Genomic DNA, 22,388 nt, shown 5'->3' on the forward strand with positions numbered 1-22,388 from the left:
AAGGCTCTTGCTTGAATATGATTATTCTAAAGCATATATCTACAACTAAAAATTATCACTTTCTGCAATGAAGAGACACCAAAAACTTTCCCAGTACCAGCACAAAGAGGGAACATGACTGTGTCGTGATATCTGACTCACCAAACCTGCTTCTCCAAAGGCTGCCAACAAGGAAAAGAAATTCTTGTTTCTCTGCACTAACTGAGCATGAAACTATGTGTTTGTATATTTGTGTGCATATTCATGGAAAGACTGATACTGTAAATTCAGTACTGGCCCTTTAAAACTAGCTAGAATTTCTAATCAACTGAATGGTCCATCAATATATAGAATGGAATCTAAGATCAACCAGCAATACTTTGGGATGCTGGCAGTTGGAAGGGTAAGTTGAATCTCAGAAAAATATCTAGAGGAAACAAATTGAAGAAGCCTGCCTGAAGGTATATGAGAACAAAGACAGAAATGAAAGTATAAACAAGGGGAAGAAGGGAAGGAATTTTTTCAGGAGAATAAATTAAGGATGTAACAAACACCACTAGGTATTTAGAAGGTGAAATAGATAAAAAAGAAGTCACTTCAGGAATTACAATGATGGTGACCAGTAACAAAAGGTAGAGTCTGAGTTATTCTATCATTCCATAACAAGAATTTAGTAATAAACTTAATTTTAATGTGCGGGACCAAAGAAAAAAAATCAGAGGGTCCACTATCATCAACAAAGATAGGTCTACTGAAAGCATCTGTACTTGCAAAGGTGGGTATTCCCTCTCTTTATGATATAGTCTACAGCTCACATAATTCCTCAATGAAATACCAAAGTCTCAAGAGAGAATTTTGCAAGATGACTAGGAAGGATGACTAGATATGAAAAATGTCAAGTTAACATTGCTCGACTATAGCCAAGTCTGCTCCCTTTGGATTCTTTTAGTAATTATTCCCTTCAACTTATTCCTGAACTCCTATGTAGAGTAGCGGATTGTGACAGTTTATCAAACTATTACTCTTACTAGCTTATATCAGCTGTCTACTATGTGCCAGGCACTATGGTAAGCACTTAGGATACAAAGAAAGGCAAAAAGAAACAGTACCCATTCTCAAGGAGATCACAGGTTAATGGGGGAAACAACCTACAAAAAAACTATGAACAAAAAAGATATATGCAGGATAAATTGAGAGTAATCACAGAGGGAAGGCATGAAGATTGAAGAGGACTGGGCAAGGCTTTGCACAGAAGTCCCATTGTCTATTTTAGTGTCCTCTCATTTATCAAGTAATCAATTGTCATTATAGTTGAAATTCTTACTGTGTAACAATCTTGATAAAACATCTGGAGTTCTGTGGTTCCTTATTTTTTGTCACACAGGGACAAACCTGAGTCCCTAACTGAGAACCTAACCTGACAAGATGAATGTTCAAAGGAGAAAAAACTCACAGACACATAACGAACGCCACTGGGACCATGGGACCCACCGTGGATCCCAACATGTCCCCCAGGGGACTCTAGGTAGCTCAAAACAACTTTCTCACCACCACCATCAAAAGCATGGGGGACGGCATGATCAGCACATAATGATTCCGCAAGCTCCACGAAAAAATTACCTTCATTTTCTGGAAGAGAAACGAAGATTACAGTTCAAGAAATTCCTCCTCCACAGAATGTTTCTTGTGGCCAAGATATCAGCAAATGCAGATAAGAAAAAAATTACTGAGTACTTTGAGCAACTATATCAACATATATTCAAGTGTCACGTGGGAGAAAACGTGACTGGGATCATCCTTATCTATCCTACGACCACTCTCCTTGTCATTGAGAGCTCCACTGGGACTCTTTACCGACTTCTTCAAGACTACGTTTCTCATGAAGAAGATGAACCTGGTTTTTTGCTCCAAGATCTTAAAATTTTAGTTGTGTCTCATAACATTCCGACAAGACTCTTCATGCAGTGGTACACCTCTATGATCACTGTGCCAGTCATGTATCTGGAAGATATCACACAATCACAATCTAAAGATGAGGTGGTTTCTGAATGCCTCACCCTGGCACTCAAGCTGGGTGTGTATCTCTTAAGGAATGTTAAGGTGGGCACCAAAGGACCAGGAGATACCCTGTACAACCTTGTGCCTGAACTTATCCCCTCTGAAGAAATAATAAAGTATCTGTGCAGAGCTGAAGGCTTTCTCACACCTGCAGAGTTTTTAAGACTGTATAACAAGCCTATTCATGTAACATTGGATGCAGAAGTTGTGTGGCCTGCCCCCACACTGCTATAGGACAAAGAAGGATTTCTTTTAGATTGTTTTAGTTCTCTTCAAGAATTGTCATGTTGACATAGAATACAACAACATAACTAGGGCGTGTTTAATTACTTGAAATAGAATAATGATTATAACATAGTCATGTGCCCGCTGATGTGGATAAATAAATCCATATAACATAGCAAATTATATTTATTTCCTTTTTACTACCTGCATAACTCCCACGAACATTTTTGCAAAGCATGTTAAGATAGCAATTTTTTCCCACTTTTTCATAAACACAGACTTAGGCAATAAAAATAAGAGTTAGAGGATTGTTGTTCATTTGTTTCTGACTCTTCATGACCCCATTTGGGGTTTTCCTGGCAAAGATACTAGAACAGTTTGCCATTTCCTTCTCCAGCTCCTTTTACAGATGAAGAAACTGAGGCCAACAGGGTTAAATGACTTGCTCAGGATGACACAGTTAGTAAGCATCTGAGGCTAGATTTGACTCACAAAGATGAATCTTCCTGACTCCAGGCTCAGCACTCTATCCCTTGTACCACCTAGTTGCTCAAGAATGAGATTATGTCAGACTTAATGTTGAGTGAGGTTAGTGAGGAATTGCACTCATCCATTATAAGTGGAATTGTAAACTTTTGGAATTCTTTGGAAAGGCAACCTGATAGTAAAGAGTAAAAGTTATAAAGGAATCATCATGCACAATGACCCAATAATTTATTTATTAGGAACAGGCTCTGAAAGTGTTATAAAAATAGTTATGTATACAGTGGTTTTTAATAGTCTCGATTTACATAACTCACCAAAAAATTATCAACAGCCTACATGTCCAATAAAGGTAACTGTTGAGTCATTCATGACATGGAAATGTAATGGGACATTCTAAACCAAGGGTTCTTAATCTAGCATCCACAGAGCCACAGGGGTCCACAGATAGAGATTAATAGGTCTGTGATTCTGGATGACCAAAAAAAGAATTACCTCTTTATTTCAACATAATTTATTTCCTTTGTGATCTTACATATTTTATTTTATGAATTTTTAAATATTCTGAGAAAGGAATCTTAGGCTTTGCCAGATTGCAAAGGGGATCCATAACACAAAAAGGATAAGAATCCCTCTTCCAAACCAGTTAAAACCAATAAATGTGATTAATACAAATAGAAAGGTTGATGAAATAATGTAATTTTTTTAAAAAGCAAAGACACAAGAGAGATATATACACTAACTTGAGGGCAGGAGCTGTCTTTTGTCTCCTTTTGCATACCCAGCTTCACACAGCGCGTAGCACATAGTAGGAACTTAATAAATATTTTTTTAAATTATTGATTAACTAAAGAATAATGACAAATGAATGAACAAAGGAATATTCCTCAGGAGGACTCAGAATGAGTAGCAGAAAAAAACTGCTACAACGCTTATTGAAATTAATTGAATTGTCAACAACCAAGCTACTAAATTAGTATTACTGATGTTAAATGTTGACATAATATGTAAAAAATAAAACTATGACTCTGTAACTCAACAGTGGCACAGCTGATCTAGGACTTTTTAGCTTTCAAAATCTAAATATTCTTTTGGTGATGCCAATAATCTGAGAATCATGGAATAGCGCAGCTTCTGAAGAATTAAAGATGTAGAAACCAGGAGAACAATTTATACAGTGAATTTTTTTAATTTTTAAATTAATTTTTAGTTTTCAATATTCACTTCCACAAGATTTTGAGTTCCAATTTTTCTCCCCTCCTGCCACCCCAAGATGAGATGCATTCTGCATACCCCTTTCCCCAATCTGCCCTCCCTTCTATCACCCCCACCCTTCTCTTATCTCCTTCCCTTCCTATTTTCCTGTAGAGCAGGATAAATTTCTATACCCCATTTCCTGTATATCTTATTTCCCAGTTGCATGCAAAAACAGCTTTTAACATTCATTTTTAAAACTTTGAGTTCCAAATTCTCTCCCTTCCTCCCTCTTTACTCACCCTTATTGAGGGGGCAAGCAATTTTATATCAGTTATATATGTGTAGTCAGGCAAAACACTTCCATAATAGTCATGTCGTGAAAGACTTATATTTCCCTCCATCCTATCCTGCCCCCTGTTTATTCTACTCTCTCCTTTTACCCTGTCCCTCCTTCAAGAATCTTTGCTTCTGATTACCCCCTCCCCCAATCTGCCCTCCCTATCATCCCCCCCCGCCTTATCCCCTTCCTCCCTATTTTCCTGTAGGGTAAGATAGATTTCCATACCCAATTGAGTGTGTATGCTATTCCCTCCTTCCTATGTTATTCCCTCCAAATCCAATGAGAGTAACATTCACTTATTCCCTCTCACCTCCCCCCTCTTCCCCTCCACTGTAAAAGCTTCTTCTTGCCTTTTTTATGTGATATACTTTATGCAATTCTATCTCCCTTAATTTTGCTTTTTAGATATCATCCCTTCATATTCAACTCACCCTGTGCCCTTTATAAACAAACATACACATATGTATGTAAATATGTATATTTGTATGTGTGTGTATATATATGTGTGTATACACACACACACACACACACACACACACACACAGCCTCCAACTACCCTAATACTGAGAAAGGTCTCATGAGTTACAAATATTATCTTTCCATGTAGGAATGTAAACAGTTCAACTTTAACAAGTCCCTTATGGTTTCCTCTTTCCTGTTTACCTTTTCATGCTTCTCTTGAGTCTTGTATTTAAAGTCAAATTTTCTATTCAGCTCTGGTCTTTTCATCAAGAATGCTTGAAAGTCCTCTATTTCATTGAATATCCATTTTTACCCCTGAAGGATTATACTCAGTTTTGCTGGGTAGGTGATTCTTGGTTGTAATCCTAGCTACTTTGACCTAGGCTAGGATGTGATAATATTTATAAAATCTTTAATAAAGTGTCCGGCATATAGTAGGTGCTATGCAAATGCTAACTTATTATTACTAATCTCAAAATACCTTGATATCGTCTCCCACTCTCTTCTTCACTCTTTTCTCCTTTTCCCCATTCTCTGAGAAAGAGCTACCTTCTCATCCTTGTCCTTCTTGTCAAAGTCAATTGTTCTACACGTGGATATGATTCCATTCCTCCCATCTTCTCCAACAGATTGTATCTCTAAGCATTCCTTGTCTCTCAAATCTTCATCCTTTCTCTATCAATTAGTTTCTACCTTACTACTTTCAAACAGTTTTCCCTCTCCTTAAAAAAAACCTCATGGGAATATGTTTTGTAAGACTGCACAGGTACCGTCTTCTATTTCTTCTCTCTCTCAGTCAAACCACTTGAAACATGTCCACACTCACTGCCTGCACATTTTCTCCTCTTACTCCTTTCTTAACCCTTTGAAACCTAGTTTCGGAGTAATTGCTCAACTGAAACTATTCTCCCCAAAGCTTCTCCCCAAAGCTAGCAGTGATCTCTTAAATTATAAATTTTGACAGTCTTTTCTCAGTCCTAATCCTTTTCAACCTTTCTGCTGCATCTAACACTACTGACCATCCTCTCCACCTAGATACTCTTTTCTCTCTAGTTTTTTATAGCACTGTTTCAAGATTCATCTCCTACCTATAAAACTGCTCCTCGGTCTCCCTCGTTGGTTCATCATCCACATCATATCCCTAATTGTGGGTGTTCCTTATGGTCCTAAGGACTATATTCTTTTTCTCATCTCCTCCTATACTCTATCTTGGTAACCTCATCATATCTCATTGGATTACTTATCATCTCTATGTAGATAACTCCCCAGCCTTTATGTCCAACCCCAGGAGTCTCTGTTGTGCTTCAGCTCTGCATCATCAATTGCCTATTGGACATTTTAAACTGGATGTTCGGGAGACATCTTAATTCAACATTCAAAAATTGAGTTCATTGTCTTTCTCCCAAATCCTCTCCTCTTACACACATCCTTATTTCTATAGAAAATACCACCATCCTAGGCAAATAATCTTGGCATTATCTTGGACTCCTCTCTATGTCCCTCACCCCACACAGCCAGTCACAGTTGCCAAACCTTGCTATTTTTAACTTTATAACACATCTTTTCAATCTCCTCTCCGAAGATACAAATACCACATTAGTTCTGGCTCTCATCATTCTCACCTAGAGTACTGCAACAGTCAACTAATTGTCCTCCCTTTCTTAGGTTTCATCATTCTGGTCCATCCTACACACTGTTGCCGAAGTAATTTTTCTTAAGCACAGATCCGATCATATGACTCTCCTACTCAACCAAATCAAGTAACTTCCTTTTGCTTCTAGAAAACAATATAAACTGCTCTATTTAGCTTTTAAAATGACACAACCTGACCCCAACCTATTTTTCTAACCTCACTGGATATTGCTTTCCCTTTCTGAACTCTATTATCCAGCCAAACAGGCCTTTTCTCTGTACCTTATAGAAGAAATTCCATCTCTCATCTCCATGTCTTTGCACTGACCATCCATCATGCCTATTACATACTCCCTCTTTCCCTCCGCCTCATAGTCTCTCTCTTCCTTAAGATGCGGCTGAAGTACCATACTCTACCATGCTCTACATGGAGCCTTTCCTTATCCATCCAACTACTCATGCCTTCCTTCCCAGCCTACCTTGTATTGTACTACTTTGCATTTATTTATCCAATTGTGTGTGTATTATATATGTAAATATATATATATGTCTATACACTAGATATATTTTATATGTATTTTTGTTTCCCTTATTAGAATGTAAGCTCATTATTAATATGTATTGTATCATCCTTTGTACTGGTATCTCCAGCACCTAGCATACTACTTGACACATAGTAAGCTTTTAATAAACACTAATTGATTGATTTATTACACAGAGAAGATGCTTAATAAAATAGTTGACTGTTTAGCAGTCATGATGATAACATGAAAAAAACAACAGCCACCGATAGCTAAGAACAGATTTACCGGTAAGATAATAATAGAACAATTTCTCTGACAGTGGGATTCTATTGTGAAAAGCCTATTTAAAGTAGATGTGAGATGCTCTAGGGACCCTCTATATTTATCAGCTTTTCTACAGCTATTTACTCCCAACATTTAATGAACTGGTTGAATTGATTATCATACACAAGGTACATTGCAACCCATGAAAGACTAAGTAAATGGGTATAGTTATTAATACTGTAGTTATATGACTCCTCACATAAAGAAAAATTCATTGTTGGGGCAAGACTGAGAAAATATGATTATTCGGTCTCATCTGTTAGGAAAAGATTAAGTGGGAAAGAGAAAATCAGGAGTTCAAGGTTAGGGGGAGCAGGAGAAAAAGAATTAAGACACCAGTAAAAAAGTGCAAGTCCTTTGAAAGATTAAATGGAATATCATTAAATACCATGAAGCTTGAAGGGAAATAATAGATAAAACAATAAGTACAACTTTGAGTGAAGATGCAGTTATGTTTAGAAATATATTTGTTTTGGTTAGCTTATTAATGAAATCCTATTTTTCCTGAGACATAAATAAAATAATCAAGAAAATAGCCATTTACCTGATCTTTATAGTTTAGAAATGAATGTCTTTTCTCTATCCTGGTCAAAATATTTCAGTACATACCTTCTCCCATCCTCCAGGATATGAGGAAGCACAGGGAAGTTTCTCAATTTTTCCTTCCTTGCTTTTTATTAATTGTTAAATCAGAACAAGGAATTAAATTTTTAATGAGTTTTGTTGCTTTCTTTATATCCCCAAAATTGATTTGCATAAGTATACTTTGCATTCATCAACCAAAGAGAAGGGAAAAAAAAAGATTGCTTTCATGTACTCATTTCATTTCTATCACAATTCTTCACCAATTTCCATGGAGATTTGAATGTGAAAAATCCATACTAAGATTCCTGCATTCAGACCACAGCCATATAACCTTTGGAAATAAGTTTCAAAATCACTTTCTGGAGACTGCATAATCAAGCATCATTTGGGAATGTTTATCTGGAAATGTAATGAGGCTAATGGTTTATTGCCAAGCCAAGGGACACAATAGCTCATTGAAAACTACCAGAAGGTAGGCTGTCAGCTGGTTATTTGGCTTCTTGCAGGAGTTATTTCTAACTGGCCATAGTCAAATAATATGGAAATAAGTCATTGTCTACCAGCTTCCATTTACTACCTTTTGAAGCAATTAATCAGATACTGGTTCTGCCTGATGACTTTTAAAACCCCAATTTTTCTTTAACAAAGGTCGACATTTATTTGCAAATTTTATCATATTTCTCGGATCTGCTTATATAATTTTAATGAAAGCAGCACTTTGTCAACTTCAATGATTATCTCTAAAAGCACCTGAAAAGCTTACTGGATAAAGTTAGTCTTTAATGGAAATATAATATTTCTCCTTTGACATTCATTTCTTTAGAGAGGCATCTTTGGGGTAATAGATTGAGCGTTATACTTGGGGTCAAGATACCTAGCTTCAAAGCCCAACCTCTTTTAAGTCACTTACTTTAAGGCAAATAGCCATGAAAAAAAATTTATTCCCTGTGATCCTATTTCTTCATCCTAAAAATTGGGAATAATAATATCATTACATATAAATGAAAATTATTTCATAAACATATACATCAGTTAAAATTAGTATCATTGTTTTGCCCTTTGGTTGTTTAATTTGCTTCCAAAATCCAGGAAAAGAGACCATTTGCATCTAAATTTCTTCACCTGCCCTTAGTTCTATTATTCTGTGCTGAAATGAGCTCTCTTTTTAATATTTTTTTTCTTTTCTGTGATATTGCAAACTAACGGCCTGCAAACATACAGGAGCCATGCAGAGATTTCTTTCCACCTCTCTTCTGTGGGAACACACGAACAAGATAAAGATAGAATATCTCCCAAGGTCCCTTGATTCATAGAGGTCCCTGCCACAAAAATCACATGACCCAATACCAAACTGCAGGGTACAGACAAGATGTTAATTAAAAGAAAAAGGAGGCAATCAATGCGGGAGATGGAACGACTTCACAAAGGATTAGAAGATTATATATTGAGAAGTCATCTCAAACCTGTGGCCCTCCAAACTCCTGGGACCTGAACCAGATTAAAATGTTATTGGGAAATATTTTTAAAATAAAAATGCAATAGGACATAGATATGTAGTTTTCCAAGTTAATATTCACAAGGATTTGTACGTACCGTTTAGTGACCCTGTTTCTATCCGAGTTTGACACCACCGATCTATGTCCAACACCCTTATTCTAAAGTAGTAGGAACTGGTTTGATCTTCAAGGGATGATGACAATTTGAATAGGTGGAGAAGTGGAAAGAAGGATTTTCCAGTTGAAGAAACATTATAAACAAAGAAAGGCAAGAAGGTCAGGGCAACACGGTCAAGGGAACATTAGAAGTTCAACCTGGTAGAAATTATTAGTGTGTGCTAGGAAGTGATGTCCAAGGAATTTGGTTAATGATGACGGGAGAAGGCTGTAATTTAAAAAAATGTAATAAGTATATATTTGCTATGTCTAAAGTACTGTAGCAGGTACTGGAATCTAAACATAAAAATGAAACATTCAATGGAGGAGAGAAGTAATAGCTCATTTTTTATTTCATTGTCATCTTATTTGATGGAGTTCAGAAAGAGTACTGGGACAAATCACCATCTGCTACTATTCTTTCACGTTTGGTATTCAGAAAACCATTGTACAGGTAGACATATCGATCGATTTTTTTGTAACTAAATAAAGATCCTGGGATTCAAGCTCATCTTGAGTAGTTTAGATATAAACTCAAAGCATCTTTGAGACAACTCCAATAATAGACTAGGCAGTGGGGATCGGGACGACAATTCTTTATTTTTATGATGTTTGAGAAGAGGAAGGACATGACGAGAAGGGGTCTGGACTTGGGGCTTCCATCTAGATAGAGATCTCTTAGTCTAGAAATTCCATTGTTAGAGAGAAAAACTTCCTCTGCAACTTTTTAGAAATTTGCCTGGAGCATTAATAATTTTAGTAATTTATCCAGGGCCACACTGCTAGTATGTCAGAGGTAAGGTTAGAATCCAGTCTTGACTCCAAGGCTTGTTCTCATGAGCTCTCAATTCAACTCTAGCTCCTACACCATTATGCATATGGATGAATTGTAGATCACAGGTGGGACAGGTATCATCCAGGAAAAGGAGGTGGGATTACAGTCTAACAAATCATACTGGTAGCCACAGAAAGTTAAGACATAGAAATGGGCTTTAGATAACTGGGTAGACTTTCTATACAGGATTTATTGGTCAGAGGGGAAAATATCATAAACAAGAATCACACAGGATGAGAATAAATAATAATAACTAGCATGGGTATAAAACTTTAAGGTTTACAAAGTGCTTTATAATTATCTCACTTTTTCCTCACAGAACCCCTACGAAGCTGGTACTATTATTATATTTCCACTTCACAGACGAAGAAATTGAGGCAGAAAGGGTTAAGCGACCAGCCCAGAGACACATAGCTAATGAGTCTGAAGCTAGTTTTGAACTCGGGTCTTTCCAACTCCAGGTCCAGTGCTTAACCCACTGCATCTGACAGGCAGATGGATTATGATCTGTGCTGTGGGAGGGTGTCATCCTTCCACTGCAATGATGAAATATATTGTCAGTGATGACTTTGCAAGTGAGGATTGGTGTAAAAGACATGAGCAGGAGAAGTAGGTCATTTATTTAGCCAGCTTGAGAGGCAAGTGATGCATATCCCAAGTGGTGCACTAGTATTCCTGAGATATTCCAAGAATCCAAAAAAGTTTCTATCTTGTTGGGTCAATTCTCTTTTGAGTAAGGGAAGACAGAAATGAGAATTTCACAGAAAGAGCAAGCATGGAGGTATTGGGACCTGTATTGTGAAGGGAGTAAACATACCAATGATTCATGAATCAAAGATCTTCCAAAGTGGGAATGTCCTCCAAAGACAGAGTCATAAAAATGGTGTCAAATGAGGCTCATATATAAAGGAATGAATATCTTTACTTTTTTTTTTTAACAAACTCATAAGAACTTAGCGATCAAATAAGTGTGAAGGCAGAGACAATTTCATTTTGGTCTTTGTATCCATGTACTTAACAGTTCCTGGTACACAGTATATATTTAATAAATTTTTGGCAATTGAATATGTCTTTTAAACTATAGGAAAACTTCACATATAGAATATCACTACTACCAATGACCACCACATTCTGGGGCAGAACTAGTTTATCAGTTATCTAAAAATTATCTTGTTGCTTTGTAAACATGCCACTTTAGGACCAAAAACAGGATTTCCCACTTTATTCATGGACTTTGGTTTAGAATAACTTTTGGCCATTTCAAAAATCAGATCCATCCTCAAAGGACAAAGATTTACCCCCACTTAGGATATTTAAAGAATGAGTCATAGACATCAGAGCAGGAAGGATTGCACAGATTACCTACTTCACCCCCCTCATTTTACCAAAGAACAGCGCAGTCACTTTGGGATAGAACTCAAATCTGGAATTCTGAAATCCCAAGCCAGAGTGCTACCATACCTGCTTTGAGGGTAAGTCTGAAAAAGAAATCCCCAAAATACTTTCAACTAGAACAACATAGTTGAGACAACTGCTTTGCTTTTCAAGATGACTACTATATTTAAAGGCAACAGTGCTTATTTGGATGCTTGAAGTGGAGTAAGTTTTTAATCATTCATAATGATTACTTCAATATAATAGAGAATAAACCACGACACCTGCATCAGAAGGCCTTGGCTGGAGTTCTTCTTGACCAAAATCCAAGAGCAGTAATGGGAAGATGTTGTAAAGGAATGATGTTAGGAAACACTTCCTAGCCATTAGAACCACCTGAAAATGAGATGGGCCACTTTGAAACACAGTGGGTTTCCCTTCCTTAGAGGTCTTTAAGCAGAAGCTCTACAACCACTACGTCAGTTATGTTATAGTGGGAATGCCTTTCACGTATGGATTGAAGTAGGTGGCCTCTGAGTTCCTTGCAGTTCTCCAGGTCTGTGATTCTGAGACTTCTCTGCAGTTCACTGCTTGCGTGATCCTTGCTAAGTCTCAAATTCTCTGTTTCCTCATTAACAAATTTGAAAGTATTGGTAAGGGTCACGTGAGGAATGTAAGAGCTCTTTGTAAAGTCTAAAGAACTGTACAAATACACAGTGTTATTGATATTAAGAATGTTAACAGTGTGTAGCATAATAGAGAGCTTGCCCCCAAGTCAGGAAGATTTGGGGGTTCAAGCCCTCCATCTGAAACATACAAAGGTAAGTCATTTAGTCTGTCAGTGTCCCAGGCAATTCTCTAAGAATATACATTGCAGAGAAGAATCTGACTTACATTGGTAGATTGAGTTTTGGTAGACCAGTGAGGTCACAGGTCTGATTCCTATCAATATACCTATGATTATAGTACAATTGAATGGGAGCTAGCTCTGGAGTTAGGAGGACCTGAGTTTAAATCTCACCTCTGATGCTTTCTCCTCTGTAACTATGCATAAGTAATTTTTTCCTCAATTTATTTGTAAAACATAAGAGTTGGACCAGATGGCCTCACAGTTCTCTTTCCATCTTATGATTATGGTCCTCATATATCATTTTACATGACATAAGAATGAAATGCCAAGAAATATTAAAATTCAGAGAGCCTCATATGAAATTTCAATCAGAGGTATGTTACTCATGTCAAAGTACTAGAGCAGATAATGTCCAAGCAAAAAAAAAATGAACCTTTAAACATCACGAATATATAACATTAACATTCATTTTAATTACTAATTATTTAATTATTAAAAATTATCATGGAGTTTCTATTTAATAGAATTTATTTTGCTATTGAAAAATTTATTTGATTCAAGGAAGGTCTAATTGATTTTCAGCTCACACATTTAGCAAAGTTGTAGAAGTATTGTATTGTTGGTTTTCTGTAAATGACACATGAATTTTGTTTGAAAGGGGAAAAGATACTTTGTTGAATTAGAAAATTTTGTCTTCACTGGCTTGAAAGGAGATGCCAGTACCCTTCCATGAACATTATGATATAACAAGACATATAATTTTTGTTTCCGTTTAACTTCCTAATAACATTTCTGCTCAAATAGCTAAGCCTGTTGTAGTCAGCAGGATTCACCAAAGGGAAATGAGGCAGCATATTACAAAATTCAAACTTACTCATCATTGCCTTCAGGTTTTACACATGATATTAAAAGTGTGCATGGAGAATTAGAGTTCTCCCCCTTGTGGTCAATTATTAAAAAATTGCAATTCCCAGCTTTAGGTTCTGCCCTAGACAGAAAATTCACATGCTATGAAAATTTTCAACCTCCTCTATTTGGACAATTTTGGATAACTGCTCCATTAAGTTACTGTATCCCTTATTCATGAAATATGGACTTGTAGTCCATAATGCATTTTATACACACACATGTAGAAACTGCCCAGGGAAATCTGATATTGGCATTTTTCTTTTCTCATTTGCTATAATTTGTTTTGCTAGCTAAGATGCCAAGCTGAATGACTTTGGCTATTTAAAGTTAATACCACTCTCAAACAGGGCAAAACAAGCTAAAATTCTGTTCAATACTACGTGCTTGCATGAGTAGCACACCAAGACAACCACACAGTTAATACAAGACCAAAAACATAGCTTCTCATCATAAATATCCAGACAATTTAGACAAAAGGCCCTGTTTGGACTTTAGCTTCCAGCTGAATGACCTCTATTCTCTCTTATTAAACTAAGCCTGGAGGCTTCCTGGCAGATCTTTTTAACAAAGTCTTCAATAAAGAAAGAAGGGAGGGAGGGAGGAAGGGAAGGAGGGAATAAGGGAGGGAGGGAGGGAAGAAAATAGAAAGGGAGGGGAGAAGGGAGGGAGGGAGGCAGGGAGAGAGGGAAAGAAAGAAGGAGGGAAAGAGGAAAGGAAGGAGAGACTATTAAATCTATAGTCTCCTTCAAGACACATGCCAAGTATTATGTACATGAGGCCTTTCTTGATCTACTCAGATTCCAATCTATTCCTTGCTAAGACCACCTTATATTCATTTTTTAATTAAGTATCATATGCATACTTCTATGTACACGCTATCTTCACCATTAGAATATAAATTCCTAGAGAATGGGGATTGTTTCACTTTCATCTTATTATTTTTTTAAATCCCCAGTGCTTATCCAAGTGCCAGGGACATAGTATGTAATAAAAGCTTGTTGACTGATGGCACAGTAGTGGATAAAATGTCATCCTCAGAGTCACAAAGACCTGGGTTCGAGTTCTGGCCTGGCCACATACCAGCTAAGGAAAAATTTACAGAGATTTGGAAGGCATTTCCATACCAGAAGCTCCCCACACCAATGAAATCACGGGTCCGAGCAAAGGCCATCTATGTCTGGGTGTGTGATTCCCCCGTTGTGGGAACTTCTGGTACGGAAGGCCCTCCACTGGTACAGACTGGCGACTTGGGTTAGAGGGCAGAGTGACACATACCGGCTGTGATCCTGGACCAATGTATATATATGCACCTGGGTGGTAACATGCACAGAGTGTTGGAGTTAAAATCAAGAAGACCTAAATTTGAAATCTGACTGAGACACTTTTAATCCCTATGTGACCTTGGAAAAGTCATTTTTATCCTCAGTGTAATGGAAGTAATAACACTGACCTCACAGGGCTTTTATAAGGATTAAATGAAATAGTGGGTGTGTATGCATGTATGCATATACATACACACATGTGTATGTGTACATGTATGCATGTGCAAATGTATGTGTATACATGTGTGTATTGTATGTGTATACATATTGTGTGTATATGTATATGTATGCATGTATATATGCATATGTATATGTATACATACACGGTGTTTTGCAAATCTTAAAGTACCATACAAATGCTAGCTAGCTGCAGTATGTATATATGCCCAGAAGGGTTTATTAGTTATTTCCTCTGTATCCCCTTATCTTTAACTCTATTTTACAAACATTTTTCCCTCCTTTTTATAGTCAATATAGACACATGTTATTATAGGCAGCGCTTACATCCCAGACGTTGGGAAGCATTTCTCTATAGGGCACATTTTATTTCACAGTTCCTTAAGGAAGGTGCTATTATATAGGGGCAGCTAGGTGGTGCAGTGAACAGAGTACAAGGCCTGAAGCTAGGAAGTATCATCTTCCTGAGTTCAAATATGACCTCAGACACTTATTATCTGTGTGACTCTGGGCAAGCCACTTAACCCTATTTGCCTCAGTTTCCTCATCTGTAAAATGAGCTGGAAAAAGAAATGGTAAGCCATTCTAGTACCTCTACTAAGAAAACCCCAAATGGGGTCATGGAGAGTTGAACACAACTGAAAAAAGACTGAAAATGTGACAGGAACTGGTCAGCTCCTGGAATCAACATCTCAAGGGATGAACCAGCTGCACAAAGATAAAATTGGAGGACTGAACACTTATATGACCTTGGGTAAGTCAATTTATCCCTCTGGGCCTCAGTTTTCTCATCTTTAAAATGAGGGGTTTAGATGAAGTTACCCAAGGTCATTTCCAGATCTAAATCCATCATCATATAATTAAAGAGCTCAATCAATAGCAAGCAGTGGAGGGGGTAAAAAAAAAAAAAGTGGCCGAAAGAAGAATCAGTCTTCTGGCTCCCACATCCTTCTCCCCTCCAGGAGGCTATGAGCAGAAAAATAGATGGGGTCATGATTGCTGATTCCAATAGCGGAGGCATTTGCTATCTGTGAGCAGCCACAGGTGATGGTGGGTTTGGAAGATAGAATCTAGGTAGCTAGGTGGCATTGTGGATGGAGCACCAGCCCTGGAATCAGGAGGACCTGAGTTCAAATCTGGCCTCAGACACTCGATACTTACTAGCTGTGTGACCCTGGGCAAGTCACTTAACCCCACTGCCTCATCAAAAAAAAAAAAAAAAGGAAGACAGAGTCTATGAACACTCAAATTATGATTATTCCTAAACTCCTTGTTTGGAGCCATGCCGATAAACTGATTAAGGGCTGCCTACATTTATTGGAGAGGAGCTATGGGAAGGTACTCAATGCAGCATTTTTTCCTATATCTGATTTATTCCTTTTGCTTCTTTAGTCACAAATAAAAACTGCATAGATAGGCCACACTTGTGTGAGTGACTACACAATACTATGTATACTATACATCCTATACTAAGCTATGCTGCTTGATTAGTGCCAATTAAAATACAGCAAGTGGGTAGAGGGTTGAGTTTTCCCCAGGGAGAAAGACCTTGACCAGAAGAGACTAATCAGACAAATTCACACAGACCATACTCTTAGTATAATGAGGTCAGTATTATCATCAGGGAAAGAGTAGAGAGCTAAGGTTACCAGCTCTATGAGAATCACAGAAAGGTGATGATGTCCTGAGTGCCTGTTGGGATGAGTATGAGAGTGCCCAGCACTTCTTGTTGCACAGAATCAGGCGAGGGGCCAACAGCAGACCCTGGTAGTTTTTTGTTCAACTTGATCCCCTTCATTGGAATGTGGTCATATGAAAAGTTGACTTGTTTTTGTTTTCAAATAGATTTTTTTTAACTGTGAACTTTTGTTTTTATGTTACCTGTATCCTTCCATCCCTCTCCTCCTTCAGAGAGTCATTTTTATTTTTTTTATTTTTAAATCAATCAATCAATAAATATTTACTAAGAGCCTACTATGATCCAGGCACCGTGCTAAGCTCTGGTGATACAAAAAGAGGCAAAAGATAATCTCTAACCTCAAGGAGCTTACAAGCTAATGGGGGAGACAACATGCAAACAAATATATACAAAACAAGATATCTATAGGGTAAATAGGAAATAATAAAAGGTACTAAAATGAAGAGGAATTGGGAAAGACTTCTTGTAAAAGATGCAGGGCTGAGGAAGGAGAATGTTCCATGTATGGGGGACAGCCATAGAAAATGTCACTTAGTATGCTTTAGCCCAGGGATGTCAAAAACATAGCCCAATACCAGAAACACTCTGGAGTGCATCCTTCATTTTAAAAAAGAAGAAAAAAATTAGCAAAACTAATTAATACATCAAAAATGGAACTTTAAAAAGAACATCACACCAAGATTTTAACATTTTTGCCTGTGTAATTAAAATCTTAAAGCTAATATGCTCTGAACTAACTGAAACGTAAGTAGTCAGTCATCTATGCTGTATGATCATCTTAAAATAAATTCTATGCAGTATTTCTAATAAAAAAACAGCCTTGCTAACTTGGATAAAAGTCCAAAGTAAATCTTCACTTATCGATTTGTTTGTTTCTTACTGAATGCCACATTCAGGGGTAATTCTAATACATACAATCAATAGTAAACTATTCCAATATGCCTACCCAGTTTGTGTGAATCTTGATTGTGTCCTCAGTAAGTTAGTAAGGGGGTCCACCCATCATGCAGTCAATTCTTCCTTGCTTTCTCTTAAAATTATGAGAAAGAGAGGAATACATGGTATGTCCATTGATTATACCTTGTTCACGATCAACCATCTTTTTTTTTTCCAATTCTTCTTTACTCTGATTCTTTTTCATAGTTCCTTACTTGTTCTCTGTTGCAACCTACTCACTCCCTCCATTGCCCTCCAAGTGATAATCATTTTAATTTTCTGAAGTCAGGTATATGCTATGATTAATAGTCATAAAAAAATTAGTAGAACATTGGTATTCAAAATATGGGCCTTTGTTTCAGAGAAAATTTGGGGTCATTAAAGGAGATATTTACAGGTAAAGATATATTTTCTGATCCCAAATTATATTTTATCAGAAGGAAAACTCAAATAAAGTAAATACAAAAATAAATACAAGTAAATAAATACAATATAGAAATAATATAATTTATGTATAATATGTAAATAAACACAATAAAGAAAATATAAATACAAAAAAAACAAAATAAGATAAAATAAATCAAAATAAAATGACACAAAAGTGTCTTTGATCCTATATCCATTAACCGTATCTCCATTTCCTCATTCAGCAGGAGCTAAAACTCAAGTCAACAGCATCTGGTAGATACAATAACCATATGTGTTTAAGCCAAATTCTCCTTGACTACAAGTTTTTTAATTCCCTTACTGTGTCAACTGACTAGTTAATGAGCCAAAATAACCATTCATCAGCATACTGTAACATGGCCTAGAAGTTTAAATGAAAAGGTATCAATCTCTTGGAACCAAAACCCACTTTCTTATCCAACTCTTCTCCCAAACAGTAATGAGGAAGATTTCTAGTAGAAGTCATTGTGTTAATCCCTTAATATGAGCAATTAGTGGTGATACAAGAATATTGGTGAGGGTTATTTATTTAAATGAGGGTCATTTATTTAAATGTTATCAAGTCTGTATCCATGTGCTGCATTCAACACAATGCAGCATTTATTAAGCTCCTACTGAATGCAGAGCACATACTGAGAGACATACAAAATTTCCATGAGATGAAAACACAGGCCTAGGGATATAAGGTAACTCACTAAGTCACATGGTAAATTGATGATTGAGCCAAGACTAGACCTTCAGTTTTCTGACTCCTACTATAATATTCTTTCCATTAAACTGCTCCTCCAAATATGTGGTCTCCTCCGTTAGATAACTAAGCCCTTTGAAGGCAGAGATTGTGTTTGTTTTAGTATTTGTGTCTCCAATGCCTAGCCCTGAGAGGGTTTGGAGCACAGTAAGAAATCCCTAAATGCTTTTTTCATTCATCCACTCATCAATTCAGTCATTGTGGTTTAGCAGATGGAGGGCCAGTCTCAGCATCAGCTAGACCTGAGTTCTGAAGTCTTACCTCTGACACATATTGACTGTGTGACCCTGGACCAGTCACTTAAATTGTCAAGGCTCCAGGCAATATGACTCTCAGTTGCATCAGTTGATCTGCATGGATAGAGTTAATTTTCTCAATGGGAACTCCCTATACCAGTGAAATTACAGGTGCAGCCCTATTCTAATACCACAGTGCTCCTCTCCTAAGATTCTTTAGCACAAAAATTCTGTCTTCTACTTGCTTCCATCCTTCACCCTGTCTACCACAATACTGCAGTTAAGTACTTAATAAATAAGCCTTCATTGTGCTTAGGGTTTAAAAGGTCTCTTTTTCACTGTCAAAGTACAGAGACCTCCACTGAAGTTTTTTCTTAAATTTTCATGCCATATCACGACATGGAGGTGACCCTAGATTTTCAAAGATTATGCCAAGGGATTGTCAACTCTTATAGCTCCTAGCATTCCGAAAAGCCTTCAAGTGTGTGCTGAAGGATGAATAGCTAGATGGTAGAGTGGGTAGAGGACTGGGCCTGGGGTTAGGAGACACTTTCTAGCTTCGTGACCCTGGGCAATCACTTAACCTTTGTTTGCCCCAGTTTCCTCATTTGCAGAATGGGGATAATAATAGTCCCTACCTCTCATGGTTGTTGTGAGGATAAAATAATATCTGTAAAACATTTGGAAAACCTTAAAGTGCTATGTAAATCCTACTAGTTATTATTATTGTTGTTGTTCTTTTCAGTATGCAACTCTAATCCAAGCACCAGCCTAGCTAAATTCAGTCTTGTATTAGGACCTTGGTCTTCAGTTTTTTTGGCTGAATTAACTGATGAAAAACATGTGTTAAGACACAGAGCAATGTCATTCTGTGTCAGTGGAACAAGAACCCACATAGGATAAAATAATGGATTTTTAAAAATTATATTTAAAAGACCACTAAAAAACAACAAAGAATAACAAGTAAATAAGACAGTCAATAAGCATTGATTAAGCACCTACTGTGTTCCAGGTATTATGCTAAGTGCTGGAACTACGAAGAATGGGGTGGGGTGGGGGGAAACATGGTCCCTGCTCTCAAGGAATTGACCTTTCCATTGGGGATACGATATGCAAATAACTATCCACAGCATAGACAGACAAGATAAATGGAAATTTGTCTCAGAGGGAAGGGACTAGAAGTGATTTGAGCCCAGCTCTACCTTATAGCAAAAAGGGGCTGGTAAAACACCCCAAAATGGGGAAGCACAAAAGGCCTAACATAGCATTTGGCATTTGAACTGAGCTCCCAAAGAAAGAGCCAAGGACTCCAAAGTGACTCTGAAATCTGCAATTCAGATAATCTTGACAGATAGTCAAGAATTGGCCATTACTCTAACATTAAATTAAGCCAAACATGGTTAGGAAAATCATAACTGAACAAAATACATTCCACCATCAAGTGCTAGTCACATCCCATATAAATAACCTCTTCTTCAAACCCAACATCATTTTGTCCTGCTATCATATTAGATGGTTGAGATTTGACATGATGAGCATTTGCGAAGAAGTGGAGGTTTACCAAACAGTTAATTTATAAGACCACCAGAAAATGATAGATACAATGTTTTTGTTCATTTATTTTCACAATTAATACTTTACACTATTTCAATAAGGAGAGTCCAGGAGAAATTCTCCAGTAAATTAATGGAGGCAGCTTGGCACAATAAAAATCACACTGACCAAAAGTTGGAGGAGCTACATTCAAATCCCACCTCTGACACCTACTGCCTATGTAACCTTGTAACCTCCATGGGTACCAAATTCTTCACCTGTAAAACAGAGGTGTTGTACTCAATGGCCTTCTGAGCTCCCTTCCTATTCTAACTCTATGATCCTATGACTTAATTAACATTTTATCATGAATAGCACTCTACAATTTTCAGTGCTTTTACATGCATATCTCATTTGATCTTTACAACAATCTTGTGAAATAGGATGGTTATTATCCTCCACACTTTACATTTGAGAAAATTAAGACACACTTAGCCAAGGTCATATAACAAATCAAAACTGGAGCTGTTATTATAACCTAGATCTCCTTACCCTTACATTAGTGTGCTTTTCACTAGTTACTTTTGATGTAAAAAGAGGTCACAGGCAGCTCCCAAAGATTACAAATTGCAGAAGTATTGTTGTTCTATACTAATTGGTAGAAGGATATTTGGCATTTGGCATCCCCATGGCAATAAAGTCACAGGTGAAGTTGTGCCTGCCCTCTTCCCCAGAAAAAAATAGTTCCCGGGCAAAGTCAACATATGCAGCTTCAATAACATCTAACAGAATTCTAATGCATACTCTTCTAGTGCCAATCAAATGACTAAATTTGATTGCTGGAACAAAGAAGGACTCTTGGGAAATAATAGAGACCAAGTCTTTCCTTACCCACTAAATACTGAACCATGTTTATATCACCAATCCAATGTTTTAGTGAAATTACATAGTGCCACAAGCCCAGCAAAATGGCAGCATGTTCCGATTTTCCTTTGCCAGGCTAGCCTGTGTTGTTTAACATCATACGGCCATGTGTGCAGAGCAAAAAGGGAAATTATATCAAGCAAAAAACTTTTGCAACTGAATAAGTGTTGGAAGCTATCATCAAAATTCAATGTAGAAGGCAATATGGGCTTTTGCTTCATCATTTCCTTCCATTCAAAAACTTCCACGTGGGGTTTCTATGAAGGTCATTCACCCCACCTTCTCTCCTCCCAAAGATCTGCCAAATGTCAACATAGATGTCAAACTAAGCCTGATAATATTAAAGCTTTTTAATTTTACATTTAGGAGTAGTCTATGGATAGCAGCTCTATTTCTTATCTCTAGTGCTAACTGGTTCTTTGCCTCCGTTATTAGCTTGATGCTGACAGTTTAAGCCAAAGGAGATGAGTTTACAAGAAATGGAAACAATAAGGGCACTTCCTCCCACTTCTGTATGACCTCAGAAGCATAGGACTATTTCTTTGATTGCCTGGGGATGGTTCCCAGTGGATTAACATGTTTAAAATGCCCACATGAGTAGAACTACAATTGCTTAAGTAGTTATCACTCTTAACTCACTGCTAGAGAAACCAATTAGGATTCAGAGGACTGCCCCCAGTCAGGTGGAAGGACAAGGGTTTTTAGCTGTCAAGAACATTAAAAAAAAAAAAGCTGCCACAACCCTAATCTTACTTTCACCTACTAAGCTCCTTAATCTAAGCTGATTAGACTACTTTGAAAAAGAAATATTCATTTAAAAGAAATGTGTGGACAAGACTTTTTTTTATGTGTCCTATTCAGAATATCAAAATATGAAAAGTAAAGTGACTAACTTTTAACTTTTTCGTCAGCCTAAAGCTAACAGCAAATGACTATA

General features: G+C 37.1%; 2 protein-coding genes across 2 annotated transcripts in view; one reads left to right on the forward strand and one right to left on the reverse strand.

The window, feature by feature from the left end:
* The window catches only part of ZNF804B (zinc finger protein 804B), a 558,066-nt gene that overhangs the window by 508,900 nt on the left and 26,778 nt on the right, over window positions 1–22,388 (reverse strand). The gene's annotated exons all lie outside the window — the stretch shown is intronic.
* On the forward strand, window positions 1,405–2,271 carry TEX47 (testis expressed 47). The gene has a single exon (XM_027847828.1). The coding sequence runs from the start codon at window positions 1,405–1,407 to the stop codon at window positions 2,269–2,271; it is 867 nt and encodes a 288-aa protein (XP_027703629.1).

This window comes from Vombatus ursinus, unplaced genomic scaffold, assembly GCF_900497805.2.
Source record: "Vombatus ursinus unplaced genomic scaffold, bare-nosed wombat genome assembly UNPS02005459.1, whole genome shotgun sequence".
Taxonomy (NCBI): Eukaryota; Metazoa; Chordata; class Mammalia; order Diprotodontia; family Vombatidae; genus Vombatus; species Vombatus ursinus.